This window comes from Somniosus microcephalus, chromosome 7 (genome assembly GCF_052327205.1).
Source record: "Somniosus microcephalus isolate GS21.2 chromosome 7, FLI_Smic_1.0, whole genome shotgun sequence".
Classification (NCBI taxonomy): Eukaryota; Metazoa; Chordata; class Chondrichthyes; order Squaliformes; family Somniosidae; genus Somniosus; species Somniosus microcephalus.
In genome coordinates this window covers 219,129,828-219,144,664 of record NC_140993.1, presented here as the reverse complement: position 1 = coordinate 219,144,664, position 14,837 = coordinate 219,129,828, and the positions used below count along the sequence as shown (strand labels likewise).

The 14,837-nt window shown below is 44.4% G+C and overlaps 1 protein-coding gene across 3 annotated transcripts in view; it reads left to right on the top strand.

Annotated features, from left to right (window-relative positions):
- The window catches only part of LOC147115128 (uncharacterized), a 65,320-nt gene extending 50,998 nt beyond the window's left edge, over positions 1-14,322 (top strand). For all 3 annotated transcript variants that reach the window (XM_085993424.1, XM_085993422.1, XM_085993423.1), the window contains 3 exons: positions 2,945-3,093; positions 6,544-6,683; positions 12,536-14,322. In XM_085993424.1, coding sequence (XP_085849550.1) covers positions 2,945-3,093; positions 6,544-6,683; positions 12,536-12,636 — 390 coding nt within the window. In that variant the 3' untranslated portion in view covers positions 12,637-14,322. The remainder of the gene's footprint in view (positions 1-2,944; positions 3,094-6,543; positions 6,684-12,535) is intronic.
- Positions 14,323-14,837: the final 515 nt, after the last annotated feature.

Sequence of the window (14,837 nt, the reverse complement as noted above, 5' to 3'; positions counted from 1 at the left end):
CCCTGCGGGCTTGTGGGCCAATTAAGAGGGAGCCAGTGTCAGATGACATCAGTTGATGACGCATCATCTGCTGGTTTTCTTAAAGGGGCCATGCACAATTTTTTTTGACTGCTGATTTTTCAGTGTCTGACAGCACTGAGGTGCTGCAAACACTGACAATCACTGTACAAAGGTGAGCTCTTGCACCCAGGCTCTCCAGTGACTCCATAGGCTAGAACAGATGGCAGCTGCAGGTGCGTTTACAGAAGTGATCTGTCACTGGTGAGAAAGCTTCTCCCAATGAGGTGGGACTACACACACAATCCAAAACTTATCACCTACAGAAAAGTGTAAATGCATTAAAAATGATTTTCCCAACATTTTCTTACCTCTGAAACTCACCAGTGTACCATTGGATCCTTCACACCACTTCTGCAGCTGTCATCAATGCAGAAACATTACAGGAGACCCATAGCACGCCACACTTACCTGGTGTGGTGTCCGAACGTTGGGAAGGCCACAGTAGACCTGTCAAAATTGCAAAAAGCCTCTTAACTGCCTGTTAACAACCTGCTAACAAGCAGTTAAGTACCTATAATCCTGTTCCTGCCGCTAGGTGTCAGGTCCATGTGCAAATTGGGGACCCGACACCTGGGAAGATTGTTTGGAGGCGGCTTGACAGCGGGTTTCTGAACAACTGTCATTCTTTGCAATTTTGCCGGATGTCCCGTCTCCAAACCCGCCCCCTGAGCACTGGAAAAATTCCAGCCTTTGTGTCTGTCTTTAAGGAAGAAGACGGAAAAAACTTCCCAGAAATAGTGGAGAACCAAGGGTCTAGCGAGAATGAGGAAATGAAAGAAATTAGTATTAGTAAAAAAATAGTACTGGAGAAATTAATGGGACTGAAAGCCAATAAATCTCCTGGACCTGATAGCCTACATCCTAGGGTTTTGAAAGAGGTAGCTAAAGAGATAGTGGATGCAGTGGTTGTCATCTTCCAAAATTCCATAGATTCTAGAATGTTCCCAGCAGATTGGAAGGTAGCAAATGTAACCCCACTATTTAAGAAAGGAGGAAGAGAGAAAACGGGGAACTACAGACCAGGTAGCCTGACATCAGTAGCAGGGAAAATGCTAGAATCTATTATTAAGGATGTGGTAACAGGGCACTTAGAAAATAATAATAGGATTGGGCAGAGTCAACACGGATTTATGAAAGGAAAATCGCGTTTGACGAATCTGTTAAGAGTTTTTTGAGGTTGTAACTAGCAGAATAGATAAGAGGGAACCAGTGGATGTGGTTTATTTGGATTTTCAGCAGGCATTCGATAAGGTGCCACACAAGAGGTTATTAAGCAAAATTGGGGCTCATGGGATTGGGATAATATACTAGCATGGATTGAGGATTGGTTAATGGACAGAAAACAGATAGTAGGGATAAACGGGTCATTTTTAGGTTGACAGGCTGTAACTAGTGGGGTACCACAAGGATCAGTGCTTGGGCCTCAGCTATTCACAATCTATATCAATGATTTGGATGAGGGGACCAAATGTAATATATCCAAGTTTGCTGCTGATACAAAGCTAGGTGGGAATGTAAGTTGTGAGGAGGATGCAAAGAGGCTTCAAGGGGATACAGACAAGCTATGGCTCAAGGGGCCGTACGGCCTTCTCCTGTTTTTCTTATGTTCTTATGTTCTAAGTGAGTGGGCAAGAACATGGCAAATGGAATATAATGTGGAGAAATGTGAAGTTATCCACTTTGGTAAGACAAATAGAAAAACAGAGTATTTTTTAAATGGTGAGAGATTGGGAAATGTTGGTGTTCAGAGGGACCTGAGTGTCTTTGTACACGAATCACTGAAAGTTAACATGCAGGTACAGCAAGCAATTAGGAAAGCAAATAGTATGTTGGCCTTTATTACAAGAGGATTTGAGTATAAGAGTAAAGATGTCTTACTGCAATTATATAGGGCCCTGGTGAGACCACACCTGGAGCATTGTGTACAGTTTTGTTCTCCTTACCTAAGGAAGGATATACTTGCCATAGAGGGAGTGCCACAAAGGTTCACCAGACTGGTTCCTGGGATGGGGGGATTGTCCTATGAGGAGAGATTGAGTAGACTAGGCCTATATTCTCTGGAGTTTAGAAGAATGAGAGGTGATCTCATTGAAACATACAAAATCCTCACAGGGCTTGACAGGGTAGATGCAGGGAGGATGTTTACCCTGGCTGCGGTGTCTAGAACCAGGGATCAGAGTCTCAGAATAAGGGGTCGGCCATTTAGGACTGCGATGAGGAGAAATTTCTTCACTCAGTGGGTGGTGAATCTTTGGAATTCTCTACCCCAGAGGGCTGTGGATGCTCAGTCGTTGAGTATATTCAAGACAAAGATTGATTTTTGGATATTAAGGGAATCAAGGGAGATGGGGATAGTGCAAGAAAGTGGAGTTGAGGTAGATCGCCATGATCTTATTGAATGGCGGAGCAGGCTCGAAGGGCCGAATGGCCTACTGCTCCTATTTCTTATGTTCTTATAAATTACTGCTGCTAATATTAATGGTCAGATGCTTAACACATTTGTATGAAATCCTTCCTTCCAGTACTTTAACATGGACATTAATCTGTTTATTTTAAATGGGTAATGCCCTCACTAAAAAGGGGACAAAGGGATCATTTACAAGCATGTTGAGAGTTCCAACATAGTATTGCCAACAGTAATTTCTAGGCTTATATTCGGTGTGAGTGTACGTTTTGTAAACATGAGAAGTAGCTGCATCCTGAGCGACAATCTCAATTGTATCTTGGAGCATTTCAACTTCTCAGGACATTAAATCTGCTATTCTGGTTCTGCTGATGGTCTGCAGGAGCAACATCACAATGTAATTGTTACTGTAAGAATTTACATACTTTACTGTCTGAGAAACAGACTGCCTCCTTACTGTTTACGTCATATATCTTATAGGTACAGAATGGAGTAGCAGTTTATGCAACATGGACAACCATAGCAACACTACTTAACTTTGCTATTGTACTAACTTATAATGGAAGTATTACCACTTTGACATCTGCTACAGTGTCGCTTTCCATCCTGGCCTTCGAAGTAGTTTTATGGTATGTACAGGTACAATTTTATAATGAAATCCCAACTATCTGGTAATAAAATTTTCATTAGTAGATTTCCCTGTGTCTTTGTAGGTTCCCCCCTGCCCTAGCCCTGAACTCTAATCTTTCTCCAGTTTCTCTCCGATCTTGCCTCATGCTCTCTCCAAGCTCATCTTGACCATGCAACCCACTTCCTGCTCCCTTGACCCTATTCCCACTAAACTACTGACCATCCAACTTCCCTTCCTGGCTCCCATGTTAACTGATATTGTTAACTGTTCTCTCTCCTCGGGCACTGTCCTCCTCTCCTTCAAATCTGCCGTCATCACCCTCTCCTCAATAAAACAATCCTTGACCCCCTTGGTCCTTGCAAACTACCACCCCAACTATAACCTCCCTTTCCTCTTTAGTCCTTGAACATGTTGTCGCCTGCCAAATCCGTGCCCATCTTTCTCAGAACTCCATGTTTGAATCCCTCCAATCAGGTTTCCGCCCCACCACAGTACCAAAACGGCTCTTATCAAAGTCACAAATGACTTGACTGTGACAAAGGTAAACTATCCCTCTTCATCCTTCTCGACCTGTCTGCTGCCTTTGACATGGTTGACCCCACCATCCTCCTCCAACGCCTCTCCATCATCGTCCAACTGGGTGAGACTGCACGCTCCTGGTTCCATTCTAACCATAGCCAGAGAATCACCTGCAATGGCTTCTCTTCCCGCTCCCGCACCGTTACCTCTGGTGTCTCCTTCCTATTTCTCATCTACAAGCTGCCCCTTGACGACATCATCTGAAAACACAGCGTCAGTTTCCACATACGCTGATGACACCCCACTCTACCTCACCACCACCATCTCTCTCGACCCCACCACTGTCTCTAAATTGTCAGACTGCTTGCCCAACATCCAGTACTGGATGAACATAAATTTCCTCCAGCTAAATATTGGGAAGACCGAAGCCATTGTCTTCAGTCCCCGCCACAAACTCCATTCCCTAGTCACCGACTCCATCCCTCTCCCTGGCAATAGTCTGAGGCTGAATCAGACTGTTCGAAACTTGGTGTCCTCTTTGACCCCGAGATGAGCTTCCGACCACATATCCATGCCACTAAGACCACCTAGTTCCACCTCCAGAACATCGCCCATCTCCACCCCTGCCTCAGCTCATCTGTTGCTGAAACCCTCATCCATGCCTCTGTTACCTCTAGGCTTGACTATTCCAACACTACTGGACAACCTCCCACATTCTACCCTATGTAAATTTGAGGTCATCCAAAACTCTGCAGCCCGTGTCCTAACTTGCACCAAATCCTGTTCATCCATCACCCCTGTGCTCGCTGACCTACATTGGCTCCTGGTTAAGCAACGTCTCAGTTTTAAAATTCTCATCTTTGTTTTCAAATCCTTCCATGGCCTTGCCCTTCCCGATCGCTGTAATCTCCTCCAGCCCCAAAACTCTCCAAAATATCTGCGCTCCTCCAATTCTGGCCGCTTGCGCATCCCCGATTTTAATCACGCCACCATTTGTGGCCGTGCCTTCAGCTGCCTAGGCCCAAAACTCTGGAATTCCCTGCCTAAACCTCTGTCTCTCTACCTCTCTTTCCTCTTTTAAGACGCTCCTTAAAATCTACCTCTTTGACCAAGCTTTTGGTCATCTGCCCTAATTTCTCCTTATGTGGCTCGGTGTCAGATTTTGTTTTATAACGCTCCTGTAAAACACCTTGGGATGTTTTACTACGTTAAAGGTGCTATATAAATACAAGTTGTTGTTGTTGTTGAATGCACCACGTTGCGTGGCAGTAGCGCTTCGAAAACAGAAGTTCACATGTTCACTTTTCAGACTGCTGAGTTCACTGATCTCAGTTGGGACGCCACAATTAGCTTCAGTGCCCTCGGAGAGGAAAAATTAGTCAGGGTTCCTGATTACTAATTTAATGTTGAGGTTTAAGAAGTTTCAATGAGCGGGCTTTACCTATCTAATGCTAGTAAAGAGCTTCCCTGATGGCCTAGCTAGTTATGGAAATGCTGATTTGTGTCAGGCACTTGGTTTAAAACCAAGAATAGTTCTCACTATTATTTTCACTAAAATTCCGCACTCTCTGCTGAATTCGCAAAATCACAAGGTCCTTACAGATGATGAAAGCCATTCAGCCCATTTTAATACAGCTGTCTGGAACAACCTTACACTCTTCTCCCTGCCCCCATTGCTACATCTAATAGTTTCTTAAATGATTCCAGGGTTTTTGGCTCCACCTCTCTGCTCAAGGGCCCATTTCACATATTGATCACTGTCTGCGTGAAGAAGAACCTTCTGATATCTGTCCTAAAACTGCCTTTCACTAGGTTTGAACCTTGAGCTACTTCCACAGTATCAACTTTTTCATACCATTTACTATTTTATATACGTCTATAAGATCACTTCTTAGATGCCTTATTTCTGAGCTGAAAAGCCCAACTTTCTATTAATCCCTCATAATTCAAATGCCTGACACTAGGGAGTAACCTCATGGCACTTCTCCACACTGCCTCCAGTGCTTGAATATTTCTCGGCAATCAGAAATGGACACCGTACTCAAGATGTGGTCTGACCAGTTTGGTCATAACTTCCTCTGGCTTGTATTCTACTGTTCCGGCTATATAGTTCATCATCCTATTGGCTTTGTTGATCGCTGCTCTGCATTGACTGCACATGTTGAGCATTGAGTCTACTAAGACTCCTAGGTCTCTTTCAACTTCAACCTTAGCTACTTCAACACCATTCATGAAGTATGCATGTTGTCCATTTTTATGCTATGTGCAATACTTTACACTTGTCTGCAATAAATGTAACCTGCCATTGTTCAGCTACTCACATATTTTGTTTAGCTCATTCTGTAATTTCTGAGCTGCCTCCTTCAATTCCACTGCCTCTCCCAGTTTGGTATCATCTGCAAATTTAACCAATTTGTATTGAATTTCAGAATCCAAGTCATTGGTGTACCGCACCCAGTACTTCCCCTTTCCCACCTTAACCATACTCTTTTAACCAGTACGAGTTGTCTTCTATCCTTTAGCCAGTTTCTTATTCAGAGCCAAGTTTTGCCCTAGCTAATCTTGGCTGAAGCATCAGTTAGAACTGCCCCAGAATAGGGAGGAGAAAGTTGACCAGGGATCCTGCTTCAATGAGGAGGGAGGGTTGAGGATGGAAGAAAATTGGCAGATTGCTGTTCACTGCATTAAAAATTTCACTGATGTTGAATGTCAGTTAGCAGAACATTGTGCAGGCAAGTAAGTAACATGAGCATGCTTTCCTTTGATTGGATGGTGATGTAGAGCTGCAGTATAACGCGATACTGCTGGCTCACACTGTTATACAGCAGTTACTTGTGTCAAACTAACTATAGCATTAATGCAGTTTAATATCATTTGCAGATGACTGTATTGACTTAAATAATGTATTAATTTAAATTTTTGTCCATAGGTTTTATCTGGAAAATTTTCTGCTTGATAAGTATGTGCGCTACACACTTACAATCTATCCAGTCATCATTGTGGCATTGTCAGGATCTTTAGACAAAAATTACAATGCCATGTCTCCAAGCAGGAACAACATCTATATTGGTGAGTTATGACCAAGCTAATTATTGCTAAGATACCAGTGGCTTTTATTTCCTCTGTGTAGTATTTTTAGAGGACCGGTTAATGCATTTTGCGTAAATTCCTGTCTGCGCAATTTCATGGCAATCATTGACCTCTTTAATGAATGAGTTGAAGTAGTGCACACAAGAATTTATCCAAGCCCATTTACACAAGTGTCCTAAAAAAATAACATACAGAAGAAGCCACAGACTTTCTTGCCTACAGTATCTGGGAGTCATGTGATAGTGGCAACAGCAGAAATGGAATAGCTGTCTTAATATTCTCCCCTAGGGCGAATTGTGAAGAGTTGCCACCAGGATATTTGAGAAAGTGAGGTTAGTAGTTAGAGTGACCTGGGGGGCAAATATTTACCTTCAGGTGATTTTATCTCCAATAGTGGGCACAAGGCAAGTTTGAAGATGGCTTGATTCCAACCACAGCAGCTGGAATTATTTTGTGGCCTTCTTTGAACCATGACATTGCAACACTGTAGAAACATAGACGATAGGAGCAGGAGTAGGCCATTCGGCCCCTCGAGCCTGCTCCGCCATTCAATGTGATCATGGCTGATCATCCAAATTCAGTACCCGGTCCCTGCTTTCTACCCCATACCCCATGATCCCTTTAGCCTTAAGAAATATATCCAACTCCTTCTTGAATATATTTAATGAAGTGGCCTCTACTGCCTTCTGTGGTAGAGAATTCCACAGGTTCACCACTCTCTGGGTGAAGAAATTCCTCCTCATTTCTGTCCTAAATGGCTTACCCCTTATCCTTAGCCTGTGACCCCTGGTTCTGGACTCCCCGACCATCGGGAACATCCTTCCTACATCTAGTCTGTCCAGTCCTGTCAGAATTTTATAAGTTTCAATGAGATCCCCTCTCATTCTTCTAAACTCCAGCAGGTACAAGCCCAATCGACCCAATCTCTCCTCATATGTCATTCCTGCCATCCCAGGTATCAGTCTGGTGAATCTTCGCTGAACTCCTTCCATGGCAAGAACATCCTTCCTCAGATAAGGCGACCAAAACTGCACACAATACTCAAGATGTGGTCTCACCAAGGCCCTGTACAACTGCAGCAAGACATCCTTGTTCCTGTACTCAAACCCTCTCGCTACGAAGGCTAACATACCAATTGCCTTCTTAATCGCCTGCTGCACCTGCATGTTTACCTTCAGCGACTGGTGCACAAGGACGCCCAGGTCTTGCTGCACTTCCCCTTCTCCCAATCTATTGCCATTCAGATAATAATCTGCCTTCCTGTTTTTGCCACCAAAGTGGATAACCTCACATTTATCCACGTTATATTGCATCTGCCATGCTTCTGCCCAATCACCCAACCTGTCCAAATCATCCTGGAGTTTCTTGGCATCCTCCTCACCGCACACACGCCCACCCAGCTTTGTGTCGTCTGCATATTTGGAGATATTACATCTAGTTCCCTTGTCTAGGTCATTCATATATATTGTGACTAGCTGGGGTCCAAGGACCGATCCCTGCGGTACCCCACTAGTCACTGCCTGCCACTCGGAAAAAGACTCATTTATTCCAACTCTTTGCTTTCTGTCTGCCAACCAGTTCTCTATCCAAGTCAATACCTAGCCCCCAATCCCATGTGCCTTAACTTTACACGCTAATCTCTTATGCGGGACCTTATCGAAAGCCTTCTGAAAGTCCAAATACACCACATCCACTGGTTCTCCCTTATCTATTCTACCAGTTACATCCTCAAAAAATTCCAGTAGATTAGTCAAGCACAATTTACCTTTTGTAAATCCATGTTGACTTTGGCCGATCCTGTCACAGTTTTCCAAGTGCTCTGCTATTACATCTTTTATAATGGACTCTAGCATTTTCCCCACTACCGATGTCAGGCTTACCAGTCTGTAATTCCCCGTTTTCTCTCTACCACATTTTTTGAATAGTGGGGTAACATTAGCTACCCTCCAATCCATGGGTACTGTTCCAGATTCCATCGAATGTTGGAAGATAATCAGCAATGCATCTACTATTTCTAGGGCCACTTTCTTAAATACCCTAGGATGTAGATTATCAGGCCCTGGGGATTTATCGGCCTTCAATCCCATCAATTTCCCTAACACCATTTCCCTACAAGTACTGATTTCTTTCAGTTCCTCCCTTTCATCAGACCCTATGTTCCCCGACATCTCTGGGAGGTTATTTGTGTCCTCCTTTGTGAAGACAGAACCAAAGTATGTATTTAATTGGGCTGCCATTTCTTTGTTCCCCAAAGGTGGCATAGTGGTTAGCACTGTTGCCTCACAGCGCCAGGGACCCGGGTTCGAATCTGGCCTCGGGCGACTGTCTGTGTGGAGTTTGCACATTCTCCCCGTGTTTGCGTGGGTTTCCTCCGGGTGCTCCGGTTTCCTCCCACAGTCCAAAGATGTGCGGGTTATGTTGATTGGCTATGATAAATTGACCCTTAGTGTTAGGGGGATTAAATACGTGGGGTTACGGGGATAGGGTGGGATATGTGTTGGTGTAGGGGTTACGGGGATCGGGTGGGATATGTGTCGGTGCAGGCTCGATGGGCCGAAATGGCCTCTATCTGCACTGTGGGGTTTCTGTGTGTGTGTGTGATTATAAATTCCCCTGATTCTGACTGCAAGGGACCTACGCTTGACTTCACCAATCTTTTTCTCTTCACATATCTATAAAAGCTTTTACAGTCAGTTTTTATGTTCCCTGCAAGCTTACTCTCATATTCTATTTTCCCCTTCTTAATTAATCCCTTTGTCCTCCTTTGTTGAATCCTAAACTGCTCCCAATCCTCAGGTTTACTGCTTTTTCTGGCCAATTTATATGTCCTCCCCTTGGATCTTATGCTATCCCTAATTTCCCTTGTTAGCCATGGTTGAGTCACCTTTTTTGTTTTATTTTTATGCCAAACTGGGATGAACAAATTCTGTAGTTCATCCATGTGGTCTTTGAATGTTTGCCATTGCCTAGCCACCGTCAACCCTTTGAGTGACATTCCCCAATCAATCCTACCCAACTCGCACCTCAGACCATCGTAGTTTCCTTTATTTAAATTCAGACCCTAGTCTCTGAGTCAACAACGTCATTCTCCATCTTAATGAAGAATTCGATCATATTATGATCACTCCGACCCAAGGGGCCTCGTACAACAAGATTGCTAATTAATCCTTTCTCGTTACATAATACCCAGTCTAAGATGGCCTGATCTCTGGTTGGTTCCTCGACATATTGGTCCAGGAAACCATCCCGTAAACACTCCAGGAATTCCTCCTCCACAGATTTGTTACTAATTTGGTTACCCCAATCTATATGTAGATTAAAGTCACCCATGATGACTGCTGTGCCCTTATTGCACGCTACTCTAATTTCCCTTTTAATGCCATCCCCAACCTCCGCATTACTGTTTGGAGGTCTATATACCACTCCCACTAACGTTTTCTGCCCCTTGGTATTTCTCAGTTCTACCCATACAGATTCCACATCATCAGAGCTAATATCCTTCCTTACTATTGTAATCTCCTCTTTAACCAGCAATGGTACCCCACCTCCTTTTCCTTTTTGCCTATCTTTCCTGAATATTGAATAACCCTGGATGTTGAGTTCACAGCCTTGGCCACCCTGGAGCCATGTTTCCGTAATCCCAATCAAATCATATTCGTTTACCTCTATTTGCGCAGCTAATTCATCCACCTTATTACAAATGCTCCTCGCATTAAGACACAAAGCCTTCAGGCTTGTTTTTTTAACACTCTTAGACCTATTAGAATTACTATTTACTGTGGCCATGTTTGATTTAAACCATTGATTTCTCTGATTGCCACTTTTGTTTTTCTCCTTCCTATCTTTTGCTTTTATCCTTGTTTCCCTTTCCTCCCTCTCCCTGCTCAGGTTCCCAACCCCCTGCCATTTTAGTTTATCAACAGGACATCACACCAGCTCTAACATTTATGTGTATTCTGGGGCTTCACGCACGACTAACATGGGTCACATAATTAGTACCAGGATACCATGTGCCCCAGTCCAACACCACTCCATTTTACATGGCACAGCTTGAGGGCATTTTTGAGGCTCGCACCTTAGCTATGCGTGGGCCTCATAAACATATGTAAGTTAAGCTTTGAAAGACCTCAGCCACATTTTATCATTTTGGGTAAGGCAATGACAACAGTGTGAGCCTTGCCCCTAAAAACAGGCTGAAATTGGTGAGGTCTGCTCACCTGCCTTCGTAAAGCTGGCAAAAAAGGATCCTTTTGAGGCCATTGCAGGGGGCATATGCCACATCAGGCAGCCTGCAGTGCTGTACCCATGCATTCAGGAGGTGATGCCTGCTATTTTTGCAAGTGGCAAGAGCTTCATCAGTTTTCCTGTGGAAGAAGCCATCAGTTGCAGTTATCAGTGGCTGGCAGAGTTCCCTTGAGTGCAGAGATCGCAAATGGTAACCAAGTGGGCATCTGGTCTCATCATCTCAAATTTATGGCCTTCACAAAGAGATGGGGTTTGCACTCAATTAATGCTGAGTTGACCACAGATATATTATCATGCATGACAGTGGCTAATCTCCCAAGAAGCAGCCATGCTGCCTTCATCATGCAGTCGTCCACGGTGCCCACATTACTTGAAGGAGGAGAGACACGAGATGACTGGTTCACAGGAGAACTAGGTGATCCACCGCATCCATGTCTGCTGACCCCACTGAGTATCCCACAACAGCAGAGGGATCCAGCCAGAAGGCAAGAAGGTCCAGGGGGAGGGAGAGAAACCAATTGTGGTGGGGAGCGAGCCCCATCTGCATTAGCCCACAATATTCTGATGAAATCAAAAAAATTTGGGGCCACTTTTTGAAATTACCACGTGGGACAAATGGGCAGAGTGTGTGCAGCACATGCTCCCCCAAATTGTCACTCAACATTGAAGTCAGGTCCTATGTATGCAATAGACCCTGGTTTGCATGTTCAAAGGGCCTCCTGCTAAAACAGGTGCACGTTCCGGTTGCCCATCGAAAGGACCTTTCCAAAATGGTGGCAGCTGTAGCACCAGCATAACCTGATGCAACACTAATTTTGGGCCACGACCACCTCATTTATGCTGGGTGGGCTAACTTAAAATTGGGCCCATTGTGTGCAAAAAGAACAATGATTGTATATAGCATTTGAAATGGTACTGCCAGAGGGTGCAGGAATTTCCAGCTAAGGTTTGTGCCTAAGTGGACTAATCGTTTACAGTGGCACAGAAGAGATACATGGACAACAGTGCTCTCATTGATAAAGAGCTGGAGGTCCTGCAGGAGGAGGTACACTGAAGGACGTACAACTTATTTGGATCTGAGGATGACACTCCAGTAAAACCATCAGTGCCAGCTGTATGAAGGCAGTTTGCCTGGTGAGTCAATGCAGTCACTCATCTTCCCCGCACCTGGCTTTAAATAAGGAAGAAGCTTACTGGTCCACACACACAAATCAACCTCTAAAGAAGTCAGATGGGATGAAGTGTTAGTTTTTGGCCTTGGTCTAGTGGAAGTAAGAACGTATGAAATAGGAGCAGGAGTCGGCCATACGGCCCCTCAAGCCTGCTCTGCCATTCAATAAGATCATGGCTGTACTTTTACCTCAACTCTATTTTCCAGCCCCATCCCCATATCCCTTGATTCTGAAATGAAAATATTCCAGAGAAAAGCAAAGAGTTAACCCGGAGACCACATGAATAGTGATAGAATTAAAACAATGCTGTGTTTTACTTTGACATTTTCTCCCCATTGTACATTGTATTCATCGTGCAATTGAAATGTGAACTATTAACTCTGATTTTTTTCTCCCCCCCCCCCCCCCCCTCAGCTGTGCTGCTGGCCACTGCCTGCACTGCCTTTGCAGCACGCGTTGCCATAGTTACTTGGAGACATTTCAAACGCCCTCTCCATCAGAACATGGAGAATTGAGCTTTTTCTGGAAAAGTGATACAAGCAAAACAAAAAGGGTTCACTTCAGATAATAAAATCACACAAGTGAACCCAACTGATTAACGGCAAACAATTTTTAAAGAAAAATTCAGACAGCTATGGAATCATTGCTTATTAAAATGCAAGTGTTCAAAGGTTTGTGCGACTCACCCTGCTGTCAACTGCAATGCTGTGCTGATGATGTACATTCAAACTCAACCAGGCTCCTCGCTTTATCCATTTTAACTTGTCCCCACTTCATCCAGTGAAATGGTTTCATCAATAAATAGGGAATAACTCAATTCTGGCAATCAGGTAAATTGAAGTTTGAGAACATTTGTATATTCGGGCCTAAATTTTGCTCTTGGTGGGTGATAATGGATTGTTATAAGCAGCAAATCTGCCTATTTATCTCAGCTGAACATTTAGCCCATGTGGTGGCAGCCAGACTAATACTTATGAATGTTGTTTTGTGCAGCAGTGGCAGGGGTACATTTTTGTGACTGTGGAAACATGAGAGCAAAAAAGTTCATCAGGGTTATAAGTAAGAGCCAGGCTGGAATGATCAAAAGTTACATTACAACAACTGCCCTCATAACTACTGGATTCATTTCGATTAAAAAATTGCAATAAAATAAAATCATGAATCCTGGAAATCTGAAAATAAAACAGAAAATGCTGGAAATGCACAGAAGGGAAGAAGTAAGATTTGGCAATCAACATTGAATGAATCACTTCAGACCCGAGCTGGCTCCCCCATTTTCCAGCAGGTTTCTCCCAATCATAGTCCACTGTTTCCCCTTCCAATTCAAAGCCATAGTAACTTGCCTTATGTCTTTCTACATGCTTAACTGCACTGCTCTGCAGCATATAGCAGTTTACACTCTTTCCAGAATTTTAAATTCTGCTTAAAGAATACTGAACTCATTAGTAATGAAAGTAATTAGCGTATTTGTACATCATGATCTGTATCCTTTAGGTACTTTTACAATAAATCATTGGTTTGGGAGAGCATTGCTGGTGGTGAAGCACCCTGGCATACCTCCTTCCAAGTACTATCGCTGAAAGCATGACATGATTAGGGTGCTTCTTGACAGCTTTCCAACATTAGAGTTAGTCAGACCTTGCTTCCTAGCTGTGCCCCTGAGTCTGTTACCACAGGCTCTCTTGAGGTTAGGATACGGCGCACTCAGTGATCATATGTCAAGTCAGGTATGTATTCCTCGGAGCAGATGCAAGCATGCACATACTGGCAGGTGGGCACAGGCCTCCCCTGGTGCCACCTGGCCTGCTTGGTATCCTTCTGTTGGGCCCTTTCTTCCTCCAAAAGGCTGAAATGAGTGATTCCTATTCCAGAACCCATTAGTCCCATCATGGTACCAGTTTGCATCACGGTGCAAGCACAATGATGCAATGAATAGGCTCAGTCCATTTAGCGGGCCAGAGAGCAAGATTATTATTCTGATGGCGGGTAAAGATTATTCTGGTGGAAAGCGGAGAACGGGTTTCCTCACAGGACCTGCTGAATTTAACAGCAGGGCCTCATTAACATTTAGAATTACTGTTTCCCACCCACAGCCAGATGTCGGGCTGGTAGGCCTGCAGCACTAGGAAGGGATCGGGGCAGGATCAGAGGCCGGAGCATGATCAGGGGCCAGAGGGGGAAAATCAGAAGGTGATCGGGAGCCGGAGGGAGCTTCGGGGGCCGGGGTGGGTGCGGGGGGTCGGGAGCCGAGGATCAAACGTCGGAGGGGTGATTGGAGTATGGAGGCCTTGTGGGGGGTCGGAGGCCACGGGGGGCGGGGGGGAGGAGTTGGTGAGGCAGGAACGCTGGATCCAAGAAGTTAGTGCAAAGGTACTTACCTCCACAGAGTCTCATTATAATATTTAAAGTGCCAACCCACCTCCTGAGAGTGGATTGGCTGCCCACACCCCCATCATGCCTCTGTTAAAACTGGAAGTGGGCGGGTTGGAAGTGGGTTGGAGTCAGGATTCAGATTTTTAACTATTTAACCTGACCCCAACCCACCCGTTTTTTGGAATTAAAATCCACCCCCCCCCCACACAAATGGTCCCACCTGTAACATTAAGCTATCTTTCCCATTCAGATGCCAATTGTCCAACAATGTACGTTCAGCATTTTCTATTCTTATGTTAGCTGGAATTGTACCTGCTGAGGACTGGACTTGCCTCTGTGTCCA